At 33.8% G+C, this 23,567-nt stretch overlaps 2 protein-coding genes across 3 annotated transcripts in view; one reads left to right on the top strand and one right to left on the bottom strand.

The window, feature by feature from the left end:
- The first annotated feature begins 532 nt into the window (after positions 1-532).
- Positions 533-16,093, top strand: CBP (sarcoplasmic calcium-binding protein). Of its 2 annotated transcripts, XM_077430338.1 has the most exons (7): positions 533-1,168; positions 14,164-14,235; positions 14,353-14,583; positions 14,673-14,834; positions 14,909-15,049; positions 15,125-15,244; positions 15,322-16,093. In XM_077430338.1, the coding sequence occupies exons 1-7, from the start codon at positions 1,079-1,081 to the stop codon at positions 15,430-15,432; spliced, it is 927 nt and encodes a 308-aa protein (XP_077286464.1). In that variant the 5' UTR covers positions 533-1,078; the 3' UTR covers positions 15,433-16,093. The 2 variants fall into 2 exon arrangements, with proteins under 2 accessions (XP_077286464.1, XP_077286465.1); XM_077430339.1 differs by lacking the exon at positions 14,164-14,235 and having other exon boundaries at positions 587-1,168.
- A 7-nt stretch (positions 16,094-16,100) lies between these two features.
- mbo (Nuclear pore complex protein Nup88) overlaps positions 16,101-23,567 on the bottom strand; it is a 105,508-nt gene continuing 98,041 nt past the window's right edge. The window contains exons 3-13 of the mRNA XM_077430337.1: positions 19,426-19,740; positions 19,173-19,341; positions 18,135-18,206; positions 17,926-18,060; positions 17,752-17,857; positions 17,308-17,585; positions 17,112-17,225; positions 16,810-17,036; positions 16,580-16,739; positions 16,398-16,486; positions 16,101-16,320 (exon numbers count right to left, since the gene is read on the bottom strand). Coding sequence (XP_077286463.1) covers positions 16,254-16,320; positions 16,398-16,486; positions 16,580-16,739; positions 16,810-17,036; positions 17,112-17,225; positions 17,308-17,585; positions 17,752-17,857; positions 17,926-18,060; positions 18,135-18,206; positions 19,173-19,341; positions 19,426-19,740 — 1,732 coding nt within the window. The 3' untranslated portion in view covers positions 16,101-16,253. The remainder of the gene's footprint in view (positions 16,321-16,397; positions 16,487-16,579; positions 16,740-16,809; positions 17,037-17,111; positions 17,226-17,307; positions 17,586-17,751; positions 17,858-17,925; positions 18,061-18,134; positions 18,207-19,172; positions 19,342-19,425; positions 19,741-23,567) is intronic.

Below are 23,567 nucleotides of genomic sequence, written 5' to 3'. Positions count from 1 at the left end.
CCCCCAAATATCAAAACCCTACTTAAATCCGCACAACGAATTGTGTATATCTAACCTCAAGGGATACATTTTATTTTATTTTATTGTCACAAATCAATACACACTCGCCATTACAGATTTGCTCCAATGCGACGGGTGTACGTTAATGAAATACATAAACAATCAGAAATCAGAAATACAGTAATACATACATATACAATCAGAATATATAGAATATAACAATTAATCAGAAATAATAATCATAGTGACATCTATGGATTTCAGATTACTGTGTATAATTAATACAAATTATACACAGGCAGATTTTTGTGACAACAGGATTAGATTTTTTAATACCAATTTTCAGGAATCGTTTCAGCAATGATCAGATAAAATTGGCAAACTCTGATAGAGAAACGATCGATTTGGAGTCACAAAACCCCCAAATCTAACCAGCAGTGGCGAGGACACGAACCTATGACCTCAGTGATGCTAAATATATACGCTATCACTAAGCCAAACTGCTGGCTATATGCAAACACTCTGACTGATCACTTGCGATCAAACACTCTAACTAGTAACTTGCGATCAAACACTCTTACTAATCACTTGCGATTGAATAGTGTAACTGAACAGTCTTACAAGGCACTTGTGATTAAACTGCCTAACTAGTAAACTACTAACTAGTAACGTGTAATACAAACTTGTACATTAATCTCGTGTATACTTACTACTATTAAAAGAAGATCTTATAAAAAACTATGACTATAATATTTGTACACCATCTCCTTCTCGTCCCCGTAACATAGGCAAGCGCTTTGTGACCAATAACCACCGAACCCACTATATAAAGCTCACATGCGGCTCTCTACATCAACTGTTATGAACCACTGAGGCAATGTTGCACGTCTGGTTGTTGTGCTCGTTGTAGTTGTATCGCGGTTGGGTGGTTGTGATGTAGATTTGGGTTTCTGGTTTGTGGTACACGTCGGCCGGCTGCCGCGGGCTCCGGACCATTTGACTGCGACGTGGTCGACAACCCTCGAATCATCACTCAATCAGTTCTCATCTCTGTTTGGATGTAATCCAGGACTTCAACATGGCTTTCAAATTGTTGCGCTTCGGGTCTCGTATCTCCCTCGACAGGATATCTACTATCAACATTTCTTCCGCGCACATTACTTTTAAGGTGAGCACTTTTCTTCTACCTCTATCTACATATGTACCTACTTGTACGAGTGGCGCTCCACGCGTCCTTTCTCTTTTTTTTCACACATATGCCATGTCTTTTTACAAGCTTTTTTTATTTTATTATTTGTTTTAATCCTCATGATTCCGACTGTTGTGTTCGAAAGTTGCATGTTTGATACATTTTAATTAAGCCATGAATTAATCATGAAACGAATTCGGTTTTGCGAATCCATTGAAGGTGCGTGATAAAAATCTACAATAAGTTAGATAGTGGTTTTCGTGTTTTGAATAAATTTCGTTTGTCATTCCGGTTGTTGATTTTGTCACTCTTGACGAGAATGTTGTTTGATGTTTTTTTTTATTATGTATATACATATGTACTTTGAGAATTATTGATAGATTGTTTTATTACGAATGTGTTGTGCAGAATTTTTGTGTTGAAGCAGTTGGTTTTTAAAATGTTTCACGTGTTGGTAGATGTTTTTCAATGTCGAAACTGTAACGTTATCAATTTATCATACATACATATTATATTTATAATGATTCGCAATAATTTGTCAAACAATAGCAAGTTGTTAAATAGGTACATATATATTTTTTAGAGAAACATTTGATTTGATTTTTGATTTTTAAATGCTTTTTATTATTACGAAATTATGTTCACAATACATCTTATATCTATTTTAATAGCTACTGATCTACTGATCATTTTCTATTTTACAATTTAATTTAATTTGGTTAGAAATCACAGTATTATATTATTCTAATGTTAATCTAAAGCATAATAGGAAAAAGAGCTCAAAAACCTATTTACAATCCTTATAAATGTTCATAATACATCTAATACATAATATTAATTAAAGACTCTCTAAAGTCGATGACCTAAAGCAGATTGTGTTTAGATAATCTGTGTTTATACCTGAAGGGTATAGACATTTTGAAACATTTGATTTGAAATTTAATTCTTATAAGAGAATCGTATAAATTATTCACGTTAAAAATTTTTGGCAAAGGTGAAGGGGAAGTTGTTTGTTGTGAATGCAAATATTTTATTTTACATATATGTAAATATAGATATATACCAGGAAGGCCTAACAGGTAGACCCCAATGCGCCTTCCTAGTCAATTAATTACAAACATTGCAGCATTTTTATTACATAAATCGTTGTATTTCGGGAGGCTGATAAACATGAAATTAACAATTAATTAATTAATCCATAGAGATATCTACGAATTTAGACTTGTGCATACATTTTTACATATTGTACATAAATCAAATTCAGATATTTGTGACATAGCGAGTGGGATGGTTTTTGCTAATTAGATGGAGGAACCGTTTTAACAATGAACTCAGATAAATTGGGTAACTCTGGTAAGAAGCGATTGACTAAAAGTCACAAATATCCAAGTCTGACAAGCAGTATTAAAGATTAGCAGGGGATCGAAACCGGTAACCTCTCGGTGCTAAACATTCTATTATGTTATTATGGCTATTCAAATTATGTTTAAAAAATATCTACATATGTATGTATGTATATAATTTTAGTATACAAATATATGTAGTATTAAATACAAATATGCACAGTGGACTACAGTACAAAAATTGTAGGAAAACAACTGAACTGTTTTTGTTTCTTTAAGTAATATTGATTTCTTAACAATACATTGCTTTGATCTTTCCTATAATTTCGAGTAACAACTAAGCATATCGATGACTTATAGACAGTTAGGTAGACCTGATCGTAGGGTTGTCATGGGTGACCGTGAAAAAGTCGAAAATATTCATTTATCATGCATACATATGAAAAATGGTTCCTATATATATCAGAGGCGTGCGGTAAAATTCTCTCTCTACCCCCGTCGTACATCCTCACTTAATTTGCACGAGCAGGATACAACAGGAACAAGAGGAACAGGCTTTTCCTCCAGTATCCTGCGCGCGCACATTAAACAAGGCTGTATGACAAAAAAAGAGATAATTTCACCGCATGCCACTGATATATATATTATATATTCATAGTACCGTTTACCATGCACCCTTTTTTTTTGATCTTTCGACTTAAGATTTTTCGATTTTCGATCTTTGCCTTCCGATATTTGCTTTTTCGACCTTTTCACTTTCGGTGCCGTGAGGTAGACCAGGTTTTTATAATTAGAGGTAGGACCGGAAGCGTGCCGTCTATTGTTCAAACCTTTAACAATGCATTTACAACATTTGAACAATGGACGGCCCCCTCAGGGTCCGGGCTTTAGACCTTATAATTAGTCTTAGGCGGTCGATGGATGCTTTTCAAATAACAACAGGCTCCACCACTAGTGTTCAAAGCATTAAAACATAAAAAAAAGTTTTTTCTAAGGAATTGACAACAGTCAATCAAATCATCCATCTTGGGTCATAAATGCAGGCCTAAAGTTGTCGTTTCGGTCACTTTGAAAGTCTTCAGTTACCATATATACATAATCTTGCAGTAAATCAGATAACGTTATAAACTCATATTACATTTTAATGTTATTATATGTATTCTTGCTTTTTATTTATAAATGATAACGATACTTAGACACTGATCAAAACATTGCATTATAAATTTTATCGCTTTCAAAAAAGCTGAAATTTTTGCTAAAAAAAATGCATTGTATTCACAGATAAATATATCAACTACGCAAATTCGCGATTGGAGTCCAATCATCAGGTTATGGGGGGTCACTTGTTATTATGCAATCTGTTTTAGGCTATTTTTATTTCGAATATTTGACCTATGGTTTTTACACATGTTTTTGAGAACCTTTCACTTACGATTAGATTATTTTCTATACATATACGACATATACCTATTTCTATATGTCACAATATAGATTACGATTTACAAAGGTATACATATTGTAACATGCGTTTATTATGCAAAATGTGCAATTTTACCAGCGGTTATTGACAAGTCGGCTCAGCATTTGTCGCGTGTTATCGAACTTGTCCTCAATTTATTATGATATAATTTTATTTATAAATAGCTTAAATAAATAAAAAAAATAGTATTTACAAACGTACTCTAACTCGTTCTTTATTTGGAATTTATATTATGAACTTTTGTATATTCAATTTAACAAATGTTACTGAAAGTTTTGGGTTATTCGAAAACTTGTCGTACACGTTGATAGTGTTATCGCAATTGGAAAACGAGTGTTCAATTTCACTTCCACATGTCTGTGCAACTTAGTTGTGATAAATTTAAGGAGTTGTTTGATGCGGGTGGCTTAATGGTGACATTTTGAACTCAAATATGGCAAATTTCGATTAGTATTAGTGCGAAATATTTACATAAATTATCTCCAGCACGCGGTACAGCTCTCCAGCGGTCACACTATCGACAGGTTATCTGCGATGTTTGTTTTGGTTATTCTTTTATCAAACTTGAACACGCGTACGATGCAGGATTTATTATTTTTGAATTCGTATCAGGAAGAAGCTTCTAGAACATTCATAAATAGCAGAACAGACTAGGGGTTAGCATATAATGCTTTGAACAGAGTGGTCACGGGTTCAAATTTCACCGGTTTCTGCTGGCCAGACCTTGGATTTGTGACTCCAGGTCGATCGTTTCCTATCTGGGTTTGCCAATTTATCTGGATTTTCATTGAAACGGTTCCAAAATAATTGGCAACCTTATCCATTTTCTCGCAAAATCTCGAGTTTTCAGCAATCTCGAATTTATAAAGACATCTATGGTCAAATTTACAAATTTGACCATAGATGTCTTTGTGGATATTAATTGATTTGATACAAGTATTATTAGTACGGGTCTACCTCACGGCACCGAAAGTCAAAAGATCGAAGAAGCAAATATCGGAAGGCAAAGATCGAAAATCGAATGATCTTAAGTCGAAAGATAAAAAAAAGGTGCATGGTAAACGGTGCTATGTATATATAATATATATGCATGCGGTGAAATTATCTCTCTTTTTGTCATACAGCCTTGTTTAATGTGCGCGCGCAGGATACGGGAGGAAAAGCCTATTCCTCTTGTTCCTGTTGTATCCTGCTCGCGCAAATTAAGTGAGGATGTACGACGGAGGGAGAGACAGTTTTACCGCACGCCACTGATATATATATATATATATATATATATATATATATATATATATATATATATATATATATATACTAACCATTTTTCATATGTATGCATGGTAAACGAACATTTTCGATTTTTTAACATTCGGCGCGGTGACGGTCACCCTATTAGTACAATACTAATAATTAGAGGTAGGATAGCCAAGGTGCCGCTCATTGTTCCATTGTTGTAAATCCTTTGTAAAAAAGGTTCGGCAAACCTTTAACAATGCATTTACAACATTTGAACAATACACGGCCCCCTCAGGCTCCGGTGACTAGTAATAATACTTTGTATCAAATGTTTCTGGCCAGGGAGGCGTATTGGGTCTACCTATCAGGCCTTCCTGGTATAAATTAAAAAATATAAAAGTTTGATACCAAATATCCAACAATGGTTTTGGGTGTCTTGTTTATTTTTGTATGTGCATTGTGCAACATCGCCTTGAAACTTTAGCTCGACCGCAAATCGAAACCCAAGATTTTCAACAAGCATTGTCATCAACGGTCATTGGCTCGTAATGCAGGTCGTTTGCATCCGATGATGCACTTTTTAATCATTCAAATGAATGCGATCATGTACGGTGTGAATGCCTCGAGTGTATTTAAAACATTTCATTTAATTTCAAACGTACATGCCGTGTACGAGAAGTAAAATCTCACGACTGTTTACCGAACGTTCGTTCTGTCTAATGATAAATGTCAACTATCATCGTCATTGAAAATTTGAGAAAACGTGGTTTTGAACCATTCGTGCGTACAGGAGAGTTGCGTAGTGCAGTTCCGAGTTGGTTGGTTAAAATGGCGTAAAACTGTAAACAGTGAAATCATTGAACTCTAAAGAGGACGCCAGAGTCAACAGCAGTCGGATTTCGCTCGAATATTGGCAATCAATTGCGTTGATTTTATTTAAAATGTGTGTGCTATTCTTTTAGCTATTTTTATTATGTCTGCCTTGCTCAACTTATATCCATTCCATTCCTTATTATTATCTGTCTAACATTCCGTCAGTATTATCTGTTTGTAATATGTATACGTATTACAAAAACAGATAATTAGCCAGCAGTATGGCTCGATGGTTGCGTTTATGCTAAGCACTGAGAGGTTACCGGGTTCGATCCCGTGCTAATATTTAATGTTGCTGGTCAGACTTGGATATTTGTGACTCCATGTCGATCGTTTCCTATCAGAGTTTGCCATTGTATCTGATTTCATTGTTGAAACGGTTCCATCAAATTGGTAAAAACCATCCTACCCGCTATGTCACAAATATCTGAATTTGATTTATGTACAATATGCATAGAAGTAGAATGTATAGAATGGTCATTGTTAACAAAAGTACCGTCTAAAAGCGAGCCATCGAAGAGAGAGACGGAATGTCAGAGGAGAGACAAGAGAGAGAGAGAGACGAAGTTTAGCAAACAATGAACAAACTCTGCCGCACAGAGTTTTTGTAGCAACATTTTTGGAGGCTGAGAGCGATTCTATCCATTCTACTTCTATGACAATATGTAAAAAATTATGTACAAGTCTAAATCCATAGATGTCTATATGCATTAATTAATTGCTAATTTAGTGTTCTTCAGCTTCTCGAAATACAGCGATTCATGTACTAAAAATGCTGCAATGTTTGTAATTGGCTAGGAAGGCGCATTGGGGTTTATCTGTTAGGCCTTTCTGGTATATAAAAATAAAATGTTAACGTACATTTAATAAATTCTCTTGGATACCTTCTAGTTTTGTTTGCTCATCCGTTCATTCTTCTATGTACATACTTCTATCACAGCCTGCTTGCCAGCTCTGCAATATCTTCCATCACGGTTGTTCTTCACCAATGATATTATCTTTTAACCTCTTCCTGTTTTTGCTTATAAATACATCTGATATCAGCTGTCAATGACTTGAAGTATCTAAGAAAAATCTATATAAATAAGATTTTGTTCCATGTAATTCACACAATTTGCCTCTTCTGCTTTCTTCTATGACTTATGTATCTGTGGGTATTATTTAAATTGCACTTACTCTATCTATCCACACACGATTAATTTATCCTCGCTTCCATATCAATTTATTTATAGCCATCACCTTGGTTAAATTACTCTTCTATGATCTTTTAGACCAGCTTTTTTCAACATTTTTTGTCCGTGGCCCATTTTTCGTTTTATGTATATGTTTCTGTGCCTCCTCCTCATTTTTTGTCGAAAATAGAAGTACACATTAAAAATATTAAATAGTATATAAACTTTATTTTATTACTACAAATTTGAACATACATATGTACATACGTAATATTTATTTTTAAACATAATAAATTGAAAGATAACTTTATTTAGTGTAATTCTTGTGCCTGATGTAAATTGGCGAATTTACGAGTATGGCTCAAATGTTAGTACGAAGATCGCCTCTTTGTACAACATCGACATGGTTACGAGCTTTTGAGAGGAGATGCATAACTCAACTAAATCCATATTCATGTAAAAGCCTTCCCAACCGTATTTAATACCAGATATGCGATAACTTCTCGATATTTGCCAACCATCAAAGCAGCCTCCCCCATCTAGTATGTTTGCACAAGCTAGTATATTTTCCAAAATGCAAACGTATAATCAGTTTGATGACAAATAAAACATTTAAGCACTTATATCTTACTTATGCACTTATACTTAAGAAAGTGTGATATGGACCCGCCATCGTCCCCTTTTTCACACTCCTCTGGCTAGAACTGTGCCTTTTTGTTATTCTCCCATTGCTCGTGGCCTCCGTTTCTTAAATTCACTGGATGGTGCCATTGACATTTGTCACATCTCTCTTCATTCTCTGCACCACTTCCTAAGTTACGGAAGTCGCGACCATTTAGAAAGGTTGAGTTAGTTTGTTTAGTTATGAACTTTTTAAGAATTTTTTTTTATGTCATGTTTATTTATTTATCTTTCCTTTATTTAAGTATTTTTAATTGTAAAATTTCATGTACTTTTTTCCTTTTGTTCTTTCTTAACCTTTTTAGCACACTCGTCAGTTTGGAGCAATCTGTTTGATTAATTGATGTTGTATAATAATAATAATAAAAATATTGTTAGCTAATGTAGTTTAGTTTCTGTAAAAAAATGTTTGAATATTTTTTTAATAGTCCATCGAATATGAAATTTTTCCAAATGAGTGCAAGCAATTTTGCCGAAAAGTCGTTGAATTAAAATTTGCTTTTATCATGTTTGATACTTGTTCAATATGAAACAATGTCGCGATATGTGCGCATGTGCCTTCATTTCACAAGGACAAAAACATTAAAATAATATTAAAAACATGAGCTTTTGTCAGATGAAACAAGGCTACCGAATGCATTGGAATAATATAGCAATCAGCAGATGCGTCAGACAAAGTGGTTCCAGTGGATTTCAGGGTACAGAAACCGGGCGAAATTTTACAACGAGGTCACAGTATCTCAAGTGGTTCGATTAATAAGGACGGGATGCGACACTCGTTGCCCTTGTTGCCCGTCATCAGACAGTATTTTTTTTTGTTTCAATCAAGTAAACATTTGGATTCGATAGCTTTTTAGTCGAGGTGAATGATAAATTGTGAGCTGTCCTCATCTTGAACGTCCTACATATTTACTGCTCAAGGAGATATTCTGGCTAGACGCGCACGTATGTTGTTTGTTTTTGTTGTTGTTGATGTTAGGAACGATTAGGTGTATGTTGTTTTGGTTTTTTTTTCGTTGACAATGCTATCGTAACGGTAGGTGCTCGTTAGTTGTGCAATGTTTCGGTAATTGGTTACATTAAAGTAGTTGAACTAATTTTTGTTTATTTTGATAGGATGTTTACCACAATACGCGTTACACAATTAGATTTGTTGTCTGCTTACGTAGAATACATACATATATAAACAACATAAGATTCTTGTCGCAACCTAACGTCATCCTATTTTATATTATACAAAAACATGTTGTGATTGTTTTAGATGGCTATGGGGTTTTCTGTTTTAAGGCTGCTTTAAATGAAATTGCTTATACACATACATATGTAGTTGAGTATCGTTAAATTACGTGACTTTGCTCATGTAGACAGCTGTCCAAGGAAGGCTGTATGTTGATCATGTTTTATAGTCATTGCATGTGAAATATGTAGATGTGAGCAACTCGTATTATATAATATATAAAAGTTTTTGTTATGGTGAGGGACTGACCTGGAATGGCTACTCGTCCTGTCGTTAATCTCAGTAGTGAGAGATTTCAGGGTAGTAAATGATATCATCTCCTAGTCTTATAGTATTGTTACGTACACCGCCGAGTAAGTGCAATCGGATTAGGCCGAGTAGCATCCAAGAGACTGTGTGACCATTATAATTGGTTTCAAGGATTATCTCTGGACTAAGTACAAGTAGGCTAAACAATGGCCACCGAATTGGCCGCTATTGGTCCCTTCTCAGAAGTGACCGATACCGTGGGACCGAGTGTCGTGGGAATACATATACGGGTACATGCCTAAACAATAGGGAAGTAACCGGACGTCGAAGATGTCCTGAGCGGCCTATTTGTTATAAGGCGGTACTTAGGCGATATCAAGACATTCTGGACGGAGCATTGCCAGTGCGTGTATATCCTTAATCACCAATAAATGCTGTGTAACGACTTTGGCATTTTACTTGGATCCTCCACCCATCCCTACGCAACAGTATCTTAATCTTATATTGCTTTTAGTAACCGAAATCTTTATTGCTGTATAAAAATTCAAAGATTTCACAATACTTCTGAAGAAAACTTCGATACTTAATGGTGAATCAATTGTCACTTTTATTAGTGGACGCTGATGAGCATCTTATAATTAGCTGATTTACAGTTTGTTTTATGATTTTTACTACCGTAATTGCCAGCTATGAAAACATTCAACATTAATCGATCCATAGAAACAAAGGTCTTATTGATTCGAAGGGGTAAACCAGTTTTATTTGCCCGCGGTAGCAAATGAGATAGGCTAATGATAGTAATTTTGATATTAAAAAAAAATCATTTAAATCCATAAAGGTTGAAATTATGTCGAAAGAAAAGAAAGCCATTGTGTAAACATAAATTTTGTCTCAATGAGACGTTGTAAATAAAACGATTCACTTTCACTTATGATGTATTTTCGCCTCTGTAGATCTTTTTATATGTACACGCAGACTAAATGATATAATATTACCTTGACAAAAATACTTTTAATTGTTGTAAGTGAATAGAGGTACCATTTTTGAATGTTTTAATCAGATAGGAGTTGAGGTAAACCGGTTTTTCTACGGCTATTTTTTGCATGTGAACAGTTGGCACAAATCAAGAGTGGGTAGGTAAACACAAAAAACAATCAAATAAAATTTAAAGAATTCAAAATGTTACATAAATGGTCTTTGAAATTGTAAACAACAAAAAATATATTGCGATTCGAATATACCCTTGGTGTAATAAATAAAAAACAATAACAGAAACGATCAGTTGCCTTTGTATATTATATATAAAAAAAAATACATCAGGTCCAAAGTAACCACTTTTACTTTTCATGTAAGTGTAATACGTGATATAGAAATGGTAAGCATGTTTAGAGGTCACCGTAGCATAAAATGAATATTGACTAATTGAAGAGTGAAGAGAGTGTAGGGAGAAGATACGTGCTTGATAGAGCGTAGCGATATTATGTCATGCTTAATGCCAGACATTTTGGTACCCACTTGTTATGATAACCAAGGTTTTGTTGCCCAATCGCGGCCATCGACCCAAGTTGATATGTATTCTATACAACTTCTAATACTGCTTCAGCTTTTCCTGTTGTTCAGACAATACTCTTGTAGTTCAAGGTTTTTCTCGACTGTGTTGACTAAACTTTTGGCAGTCATGCAGTGCATGTAAATGTACAAAATTCTGTATTATCTTCAGACAGTGCATCATCGATGCGTCGCGTGGGTGTCGCATTGTGAACTTTTTACCCTGGTTGATGCCCACAGTCTGCGGGGAATATCTATTTATGGCAGTGTGAAAACAACAACAAAAACAGTCAGACATTGGCTGTGAACTCGCCATAAACACACACTGAGTCACGGCCAACTGGCGGGTGCAAGCGTTCAGACGCCTTTCTAATTGGCGGGAATGTTTGAATTAAACGATATCGGATGGAACAATGTTTTTGATATACTTTTCCATTTTTGGAATCACTTATTAAACGTATTTGAACAATTACATAGGAAGAAAAGATGGATTATACTTGGAACACAAACACTTTACTACTTACTAGTACGTCTTTCTTAGGGTTTACTCCGGAATTGCTCGGAACACTTACAAGTTTTACGAAAAAAAGGCATGCGGACCAAAACGTTTTAAAATAAAAATACTATACATTTTTCAAATAAAAATCTTGTAAGTCGTAAAATTTTTCATATGATTAATGAGACATTCGTATGAAGAAAGATATATCTAATATATAATATATGTCTAATTTATTATTTTGTTTCTTGTCTTTTCTGTTATATTTTTGACCATTGTGGCGCATTAGGAATTCCTGTAATGCTACAACGGTCCAAACTTTAAATAAATATATAAATAAATAATATCAAGAAATTGGAAAGTGTGTAGTGATTTCCAGACAAAAAGACAAAGAGCGATTATGGTGATGATTACGACATTATAATGAGGTAAGTTCTCATTATCGTTTTCAAAACGACGAACAGTTATTTGAAGTTGAAGAGTTTTATAATGTAATTGATAGAATTCTAGTCCAAATAAATGAACGTTTCATCGCAATGCAAACAGTGAACAAATATTTCAAATTTTTACATCCTAATAAGATTTTGAAGATGCCAGATGCAGAAATTTTAAACCAGTGCTCGGTACTCGAAAACAAACACTCTGAAATGTTCACAAATCAATTGGACTTTCAAATTATTCAAGTTGTTATAACTTTGTTGAGAAGTTATCAACAACAATGTCTATTAAACAGTCTTCGGATTTGTTAATTTCAAACTATGGAAAGCGAATTCACTGAAGTGTACACGGCCTTTTTGTTATTTTTCACTTTGCCGGTCACTGTGTTGAAAGAACTTTTAGTAAATTAACATTAATAGAAGACTAAAAGAAATTCAACGATTCAACTGAGGCTCATTGAATTAGCAATATTATTGATTGAACATGTCTTTGAAAGATGTAATTGCAGAATTTACGACTTTGGAGGCGAGGAAAAAGAACATTTAAATTATTTGAGTCGATTATCAATTTAATTTTAATGAAAATAATATGAAAAGGGGGCTTTTTGCTAATATTTGCATGCTTGCCCAATTTTTTTTAGTTACGCCACTGCTTATATGTATGTAAGTGTATTTCACAGGTTTTTGTGTCAAGTCCATTCATATAGATTTGCCATTACAATGAGTTTAATTTGAATACAATAAGTAGACCAATCACTAACTGACTACTATTTTATTACGAAAGATGTTAACTTTTCGGTTCTTCTGAGTATTAACTAATATTAAACTGTATTTAAATCGTATATTTTATACGATTTATTGAATAATAAATGTATGTTATGGGTTTATTATACTATAATACCATTTGAGTTGGACTTTGAAGTTATTCAATTGAAAATAAGTATATGTTCTCGGCTGAAACATATATCCAAGCATTGCTCAATGCAGGCAAAGTACAACATAACAGCGTATTTGAATTGTATTTTATTATTATTTGTTTCTAGATTGATTGTAAACACACGAGTATGGTATAACAACGTACACATAAGATATATTAAAACCGCTATCATCCACCAATGTTCCAAATATACGACCATAGAAGTGATAACGTGTTGATTAAAATTGCACAGTATGTGAATTTGTAAACATGTATGGAGATAAGTTGTGGTTTTATGAAATGTGTACAATGTACAACATGTTTGAAAAGTGAAACTTTGACATCTCGTAAGTTTGTTCTTCAAATATTTCAATGTAAAAAATTGAGCCTGTATTTACACATGCAACAGACTCTGTTGTAGGTGGAATATTGTTTACGCAGTATGTGTAATGCGTTTACTTTCATTTTCAAATAACGTTTATTCATTCGGCTATATGTAATAGAGGTCAAATGGGAACCTTCCTCGCATGTATCAATATTTATTAATGCAGGAAATTTAAATGAAACTGCTTATATGTATATGAAAAACAGTTTGCAATTCTATTTGAAAACTTTGGAACGAAATGCCAATAGTGTCACTGTAAAACAAATATGTACTCTCTTTTGAACATATTTGAAGGCCGTCTTGTTTGTTTTAATCGAGTTGGTATTAACAGGTGTGATAATTTCATTTAGAAAACTCTTTTATTGTTTTAAAGTAGCTGAAAGTATGATCGATTGGTAAAACATCGAAATTGTTTATGCATTATATTATGTAGGTAATATGTATTTTCATCTTATCTTAAATTGAGTCATGATTTGTTTGTGTTTTTAGTTTGTTTATTATTCATTCAATATATAAGGAGTACGTGACGGTAACAGCATATGTAGTTTCAAAACTTCCCTGACCTCTATTTTGAGAAGTACATTAAATAAATACGATTTATGATACTATATTAGAACATGGAAGTTTTTGAGTAATAACTAGATAATTTTTGTACAACTTACCGTACATTTCATGATAACAAAGTGAATTGGGTCAAGTTAAAACTATGCTTTTATTTGGTTAGTAAGTATGCACATAGTGACCAATCATACATATATCATTACAATGCGGGTCTTTATTAGGAAGTACATATGTACAGGCAAAACTATAACCGTTCCGAGTGTGACATGATGAATTGGTGTTTCATGAAGCAATTGAAGAAAAGTTATCGTGGATCGTTTGTTGATTGTTAATAATGAATACAATTAAATGAATTCACAGGGTCTCAAAACTGACGACTTCTCAACCAACTTTCGGGATCGTCAGAGACCCAGTGCATATGCACAATCTGACGTAAGTGTTTGTAGTATATGTAAACAGGATGTATGAATTGTATATAAATATTGCTGTTCATGTGTTTTTTAATCTTACTGTGCTGTATAAATAATGTTTTGTTTGTGTCTATTGCAGAGGTCTTTGCCGACAACAAGTTCGATGCAATGTTCTGGTGGAAGCTGTCCACTGGATCTAACAAAACTTAGCTCAGGCAATAAGAGTAATTTGATCCCGTCTGCTCAGTTTTCCATAACGAAAAGAAATTACAGTAAAAGAGCTGCGTCTGAAAGAGAGCAGAATCAGAAAGATGAGAGTGACTCGGATTCCGAGTCTGATTCCGACACTGAACGCAAAGGATTGGAAAGGGTGTGTAATCTAAAATATTCGACACTTGCCCTTAATTTTAATCTGAATTGTAAGATATATAATATAAATGCAATCTCTTGTCTTTGCAGTCAGATTTTTGGAGACGCAAAATGCGTACTTTCCATGGATTGCTGGATTTGAATAAGGACGGAGTAATCTCATACGACGATTATCAGATTTTGGTAAAAAGATTTTCAGATCTTGGCCATTTGAATGAAGAACAAGCTGAAGAATTCGCTAGCGTTGTTCGGGTAAGCATTTCTTATTCATTTTGTACGAACGGTAACACTGATTTGTGAAATTTAATAATGATTTGTCTTTGTAGTTGACATGGGAGGAACAATTGGGAGAAATTTCTCCTTATAATTTAGTTACCGTTGAACAGTATTTGGCTGATATGGATCATGTGCTCAACGATAAGCAGTTGAAGAAGAGAGTACATAATTTCCTGCCATACATATTCAAGGTGAACATTTTATTTCAATTTGTATTAAAGCAAATTATAGTTCAATTGTATTAATAATGTTCATTGTTTTTGCAGGCTGTGGATAAAGACAAGTCTGGGTTCATTTCTGTGAATGAATTCAAATTATTTTTTAAGTGTCTCGGATTAACGGAAGAGACTGCTGCCATCTCGTTTGCTATTATTGATAAAAATGGAGTAAGTTAGAATTATTTATAATAAACTAAAATGTTCGTTTAAAAACTATATATATTAAATATGTATTTTGTTTACAGGATGGAAAATTGTCAACAAAAGAGTTTGTTAAGTTAGGAAAAGACTTTTTCTTTTCAGACGATGAAAGACGGGTTTCCAAGATGTTCTGGGGACCTCTCATCGATCATTAATTATTTCATACTGAAATATGCAATTCTTTTTTTACATTATACATTAGAATTACGGCAACTATTGTAAGTCAGCTTATGTAATAACGTATTGCTTTTTTTTTGTGTTAAGAATATGCACTGGGGTTTCGAATTGAGTTTTAGGATGACAAGCATATTAGTTACTTATTTGTTTATTCTATCATCTAAGTCATTAATCTGATAACAATCGCTTAATGTAATAATTAAAATATCTGTAAATCATACTTTTTTAATATTGAGAGAATTGTACAAAAATACTCATTTGAGAATGATAATTAAATTGATTTGAGAATGATAATTAAAAAAAACATACATAATTTCTAGTTTGTTATACTGTATTGTTGATTAATCATATTATATTACACATGATATGTTTTGTTTTGAAGTGTATCAGTTACGCTTATTCCAATGAGTTTTACTTAGGATGTAAATTAACATTCCTATTTGTATTTTGATTCCATTTTGTCTAGCGTACAAAAAAAAAATCATTTTATATTACATTTCAATATTTTTGTAAACTTTTAAGAGTTAATTGGCACTGGGGTCTGGGACCAAATTAAACTTTATGAAACGACCAGTGGTAGTGATATAAAAGTTTGTGACTGTATATTTTACATTGTATTTAATTATTTTAATAAATAATAAAAATTAATGGTTATCTTTTACTAATTTACTTCACATACATTAATTTTTGATAAATTTGTGGTGTTCTATTAGTAAAAACAATAGATAAAATGCGCAAATTTTTATTATCAAAATGTATATTAAAAAAATCAAACAATTGTTAAAGAAGTAAAATCTCATTAATCCAATCCAACTTCCTGCTTCATAAAATTCACTTTTTCAATCAAGTTTTTTATTTGCCCCGTTCTGAAAATCATAAAAATATAGTAAGAACAATGAAAATTACAATAACATTTTATTGTAATGATTATATTTGCACTTACTGTTGTCCCAAAGTGTTTTTGATGATTTCAGTGAGATGTTTTCCTAAGAAGATTTCTTCTTTCTTTCGACTTGCATCCCAATTATGCATCTAAAAATGGGCAAAAGCAAATTCAATTAGAATTTCCGTGAAAAAGATGAGAATTCATGAAATTGTAGATGATTATAATATATTATATAATACTTGGGTTTTTTGTATGTCAATCTTTTGTTTAATTTTCGAGAATTCACTCATTAGCTTTGGCATCTTCTTGTTATATTCTTCTAATTGATCAGTCATCTCCTTTTCAGCATGGGACGGAGTCGATTGTTTCTTACGCAAAGCTCGTAGGACTTTCTTACACCTGAAGAACACATTTAAAATATAAAGTGACGTTTAAGTGTAAGCAAAAGATTATAAGTAAAATAGATAACCTTTCATTCAAGTCCTTTTGTATATGTTGAGCTGTTTTACACTTTTCATTCAAGCGTTCGGTCTCGGAGCTGATAGTTGCACGATTACACTGCCATTCTTCAATCTCTTGCAGTTGTAAATTTTTCAAAAGACGTAAAGTTTTTCCTCTTCTTTCTAATTCTTTACGAGCTCGTTCAATTTTAGAAAAATATTCTTCACGGAATACATGTGTAGCGTGACTAAGCAACTGTTTGAATTGAACAAAGTAAGTAAAAGTCATGTTTATACATATATTACAATTGAAAATTGTCCAAAAGTATACCTCAAAACATTCTTGAGCGTCTGGTTCCGTATTGCTCGACATTTTAAGCAACGGTTGAGAAAGCTCATGTTTAAGCAACTGATGTATTTGATTATTGAAAGGAACCTTGTGCATCTGTAATAGTATGACATTAATTTCATTTGTATGTAGGCATATATTAAAGTTTGATGAACCGTTGAGTGTTTTGAAGACTTGCCTCATTCAACGACATTGTTAGATTGCTTCTATTCAAAGATGAATCAGCTTTGATTGCATCGAGAGAATCATTGAACAACATCTCTCCAGGACCACTCACATCCAAGGGTTTAACGACTAAGCGACCATCGGCAAGTATTGATATCAGAGCATGTGTGGAATAAGTGACACAGATACCGGCAGGTGGGTTGATATTTTCCATTTTAGATGTTTTAGTGCATATTATGTATTCAATTGTACTAGTAGAGTTCAGCGAGGGAAGAATATCAGCTAAATTTTCTGTAATTTTAATCAGACAAATTAAAATATTACATACAAAAATTATGATTTATCTTTCAATTCCTTAAATGTACTTTAAAACACTAAATCCTGAAATGTTTTATTTCACTTATATACATATAACTTATTAAATAACTCGACAATCACGAGAGCAATCTATACGTACCATCAGAACTACTGAAGAACTTTTGCAACTGATCGATTATTGGCACAGTGATAATATGTACTCCAGTTTCATGATAGCAGAAGTAGCGATTCTTTGTTCCTTCATCCTAAATGAACGGTTCATAATTAACAACAGTGAAATAATACACACACTATGTTAGTGGCATAGACTTACAGCTTTTAAATGTATCGGACAGGTATGAGAGGGGTCATTGTCATCCAAAGTTAATCCGAGATCTAGCTCAATGGCTTCAATGACATAGAGCGAATGAGTCAAATCAACTGGATGTTGAGATGTTTCAATGTGAGACTGAAAATTAGAATTAAACCAATTGTTAATGTAAATCATATAAAATTAAAATCATTTTATAAATCAATACTAACGTAGTTATTGCAGAGATTACGGTTTGAACTTCTATCTCCCCATTTACTCGGTTCCTGAAAAGTTTTCTTACTCTGAAATTGAACAAATATGAAAGCATTAACCCTTTGAGTGCTGATGACTTTTATGTTGAAAGTCACCACGCTGAAAATTTCGCCAACATTTCCAACCAGAATTATTTAGAAATCAGGTATAAAAATTGTAGCTAATCCAAACAAACCCTAGATAACTACCGCCGAGCATTTCGAGTTTTGTAAAGGTGTGTTTAGACTTTCTAATATATCTTGCAACAATATAAAATAAACAAATGGAGTCTAATAATGAATGTAAATTTTCAAAACTAGTTCCATCTTCTTCATTGTTGTTAAAATGTAATGCTCATAATCTAAATTCCAAGCCACAATCTAAAATACTCGGCAGTTAGGGATTTCCACCGGGTATTTCTGCCATGCTTATAAATTCAGAAATTCCGGTGTAAGCGAGTCTTTATAAACTTTGACAAATGAATGACATGGATTACACGACCCATGTTCATCCATTTTTTTTCAATGCTACCTGCAAAGGCTTAGCAGGTAGTATTTTTGTTTACTTTGTATATGCTCAAAATACAACGCCTATCAGCGTTTTTCAAGCCCATGGACTCGTTGGCAAAACGTCGAACGGCGTTGGTCAGCATTCAAAGGGTTAAAATGTAATGCTCACAATCTAAATTGCCAAGCCACAATCTAAAATACTCAGCAGTTAGGGATTTCCATCGAGAAATTCTGCTATGGTTATAAATTCAAAAATTCCAGTGTAAACCAGTCTTTATAAACATTGACACGAATTACACGACCCATGTTAAATGCTACCTGGAAAGGCTTAGCTGATAGTATTCTTGTTTATTTTTTGCATACTCAAAAAACATCGCCTATCGGCGTATTTTAGGCTCATGGACTTGTTGGCAAAACCCCGATCGGCGTTGGTCAGCATTCAACTATAGGTATTATAATAAAATATTTTTCGAAACATATAAAAAGTGTTTTATAAAATTTTTATACCGAGTTTTCAAATTCTCCATTAGGCAATAGAATGCAGTGATAAAGAGTGCCTCCACATGTTGCAACACAAATGAAATGTTCATTCAACATCAATACAGAACAAGATTCAAGACCATAATTATCATCAGCCGAAGGATACATCCGCAACGGACCATCTATGGTCAGTCTACTACAAGTAGAAAGTATAACAAAAAAATAATATAAACAAACTTTGTTTTATATACATATTGTTAGAATATATGTTAAAACATACCTTTTCTCAGTTGCTGAAAGATCAAGAATACGAACATTTCCATTTCCACAGAGCAAGACTGCACGATTGTCTAACCCAATATCTACATCTACAGTAGAATCTCCTAGAGCAGCCAGCAGAGGCATTCTTCCACTTCTAGGTCCGATACGCCATACTTGCTTTAAGGGCTGATCTTCATCGCACACGTCGTAGAGTTTCAAACTATTATCAGAGCTGAGGACGAGTACATGAGAGTCCGTGCAGGAGTTTGGATGCCATTTGATGCGGTATATTTCGCATTCGCTCATGAAATGACGCTCGTCTAGAATGCGACTCCTGAAAAATAAAAAAAATAAAAATATAGATATATGTATATGTACATATATTAGGTACGTAGGCATAATTCATTCGTTATGAAATGAAAGAAAGTAGATAATGGCGATTAATTTCTATCCGCAGCGAAGAGCGAATGGCGTAAAAACCGATAAGGGAATTGTTACCAAACCCACCCCTGACCCGGCGTTCGCGGTCAGAGCCGACTTTAAATAAATTACAAAAGCTTTTACCATTTTAATTCCACACACAATCTCACATTGACAAGAAAAATTAATGGAACAACCCGTGGTTATTTCGCTGGGGACGGGGGCCACGGGGTGAATCCTGAGGGGTGGCAATCATAACGTTCCCCATACGGATGGGGGGCACACCGGCACCGGCAAATAATTAATTTATACGACGTTCAAGTTTTGAAATTTATCTGCATTTAAAACTAAATTGTATTCAATGAAAAAAAAATCGAACAGTCTGACCAACAAGCTATGAGCCAATGAGCGAACAACACTAATCGACCAATCAGCGCTCACTACATGCCATCGATGCAACGGTGAAAAAAATTACATTATTTGCAGTTGGTTTATCATTGGTTAAATAACTTTTAGTGATATTATAAATAGCCGCTACCTATTTTCTCAAGTTGGTATACTGGTTAACATCTAGTGAGCGATTGTTGAGCGGGACAACGATTTCTATTAAAAGTTGAAATACCGAGAATAATTAAAATTATCGAAAGACCGATCTACATATATTTAGCCAGCAGTATGCTTCGGTGGTTGCGTCGATATTAAGCACCGAGGGGTTCGATCCCGTGAGTTCGACCTCGATTGAAAAGAATTTATTCCAAGTATAATCTTAATGCTGCTGGTCAGACTTGGATATTTGTGACTCCGAGTCGATCGTTTCCTATCAGAGTTTGTTAATTTATCTGATTTCATTGTTGAAGCGGTTCCTCCATCAAGTTGTCAAAAACCATCCTACCCACTATGTCACCACTATTTGAATATAATTTCAAAAAATTATTATCTATTACATATGTACATAGGTGTCTCGCTAATTTTCTTTTATATAGTATCGGTATTGGTATATGTAAATAAAAAATAAAAACAAAAATAAAAATTATATATGGAGTAGAGTTATGGATGGTCCGAGCTCGAGAAACGCAGAGAATATACGCTTCTGAGATGTGGTGTTGGAGACGGATGCTTGGAATCCCCTGAACCAATGCTTCCATCCTGCAAGAGCTGAGGGTTGACGATAGGATATCATCCATTTGTGTTCATATACACTAGTTTTTTGGACACATCGCGAGGCGAGACCAGGAGAGCCTGGAAAAATCGAGGAAGCGTCGAGGGAAGCAGAGGAAGAGGACGATCTCCAATAAGATGCAGTGACAAGGCCAGGGCTGCCACTGATAAACGGTAGTTGAGTTGAGAGGGCTGGAGGACCATGACGGACCACATTATGGAAGTTAAAAGACGGGAAAATCACGACTCTCATACACGAAGAAAGCGACCGAGCGAAAGAGTTTCTTTATAAAGATATAATAAATTAAGCAATTTCTTTATAAAAATCGTGAATTTAAATTACATTATAAATAAAATCGTTGAGTTGCACGTATTTTGAAGTATTGTGGTCAAAACCAATTGTTTCCTCCGCCTGTTACTTTTTTATTAAATTGATTCGTTTGTGTACGAAATTCGGTTAACGGATTATTCCTCAAAAAGCGATTTCGCGCACGTCACTAAAATCTCGATCACGGAACATCTGGCACTCGAGTTTTCGTTAGTACAATATTTCGCGTGGATATCTTTTGATTGATGGAGTTTTTGGGTGCCAGATGTTCCATGACCATGAAATTCATATACGTAGACTGTGATTTTACTTACTTTTTATTCATACCTATTTCATTACTAATAGTTTAAAAAATGGGTTACTTGTCAATTTTTTGTGATTTTTAATTTATTATACTTTGAATATCGCTATTATTTTCATTAATAATAATTTTATAAGTTGGCAAGAAAAGTTGATCTTACTAAAATCGTTTAAGTTGGAGTCGGTAAATTTTGAACCGAATCCACAGCCGTGGTATTTTTTAAACTAAAAACCTTTCACGAAATCGTCTTTACTTTTGATATTATTATTTTTATTTTTACTACACAGTTAATTGAATTTTCTACAAAAAATATTTCATTTTACGCGCTTTTACTATTTAAATCCTTCTACAAACGGATGCGAATAAAACTTTGCGTAAAAATGCAACGCGAAAGTTACGCCCAGATGTGAACACATACATAATACATAATATATTTAGTGTTTGCGGTGAGCTATTTATACAATAAAAATCGTCACATATCAATGATTTTTTTCACAATCGCTGGACCATTATGTACATATGTACATACATACATATGGAGGTACGAGTAAAGAAGGTTTTTTTTGTTCATTTGACGATTTGCATATTCAAGCGCATTGATTCCATTTGCAAACATTTGCCACTCGCATTATATTGACCCCTTTCTCTTCGTTCCGGCGAGGGATAGTGTTTACCCTTTAACGCTGTATTTCAAAAACGTGTTTTATCTGCTACGGGGTTCTGCGGACGCTGAATAAAAAGACGATTAAAAAATATCGGAAAAATTCACTCGACGATTAGGTACACGTGTAAACAGCACGAACGGTTCGATTCTGCGAATAAAAATGGAGTATCGTGCATATGTACATATGTACGAGTTGCGAATCGCGGAAGTGTATGTTCCCGAGGGACTCGCGTAGATCGGCGTTCAGTGCTGGATGAAAACTTTCACGTGCCAGTAAAATTCTCACCTCGGAGCTTTCAGGGACTTTTAACTGGATTTTTACGATCAGGTGTGTTCATTTAGACGTCCCAAGGTGAGGAGCGAGACTTGAGCCGCTTTACGATCCGGGAGCGGACCGCGACCCTTGATAGGTCGTAAAACCCTCCCCCGGAAGGGAAAGTGACGAAACTACCCTTACACCGGGTCTTTAGCGAGGAAAGAATCCGTCTTTTGTAGAAGAAAATCAGTCGAGATGGGGCGGCTATGATTTACTGGGACAATACTAACATTTTTGGACAGCTGTCAATAGTTTTTGAGAACATACATATGTACATATACACATGTTCAATGCTACAGTGGAATGAAAGAGGAATAGGTGAGTGAAATGGATGATGGAGTAGTGGAGGCAGGGGGAGGATTAGAATAGTACCTAAAATATTTGCCATCAGGCACAGCTACTTTCCCTTAAGTATGTATGTATGTACGTCACATGTGTAACGATTTTCAAGGTTGTTTTGTTGGTTGTTCTGGTAATGTGAAAGATTAGTTATGCCAGTTTTCATTACAAGCATTTCAAAATTCTAAATATATATGTGTTGATTCAATTATTAATAAGTACACGTGTTTGCTTATAACTTGATAATCTGTAGTACTATTTTTAAATTACTATTGAATCAAAGTGGTGCTACACTTCATGGTAAGTCTCAAATAGTAGGTACAAATTTTATTTTGTTTTTATTTTGTGTACATATTTTTTACTTGATTTTTATTATTTTTTTATGATATTTTTTTTTTTTTATTTATGATTTTTATTATTTTTTTATGTTTTTTTTATTTATGATTTTTATTATTTTTTTATGATGTTTTTTTTTGTAATTTTTAAGATTTTTATTATTTGTATTATAATCACATTGACGCTTTGGGGCAACCTGTCAAGTCTCTGTGGTATTGATTTTTTTAAATAAAATAAAATAAATAAATAAAAAATACATATATACAAATATACCAGGAAGGCTTAACAGGTAAACCCCA

Source organism: Arctopsyche grandis, chromosome 5, assembly GCF_051622035.1.
Source record: "Arctopsyche grandis isolate Sample6627 chromosome 5, ASM5162203v2, whole genome shotgun sequence".
Lineage (NCBI taxonomy): Eukaryota > Metazoa > Arthropoda > Insecta > Trichoptera > Hydropsychidae > Arctopsyche > Arctopsyche grandis.
The sequence above is the reverse complement of the archived record's forward strand: the minus strand, read 5'-3'. Positions and strand labels throughout refer to the sequence as shown.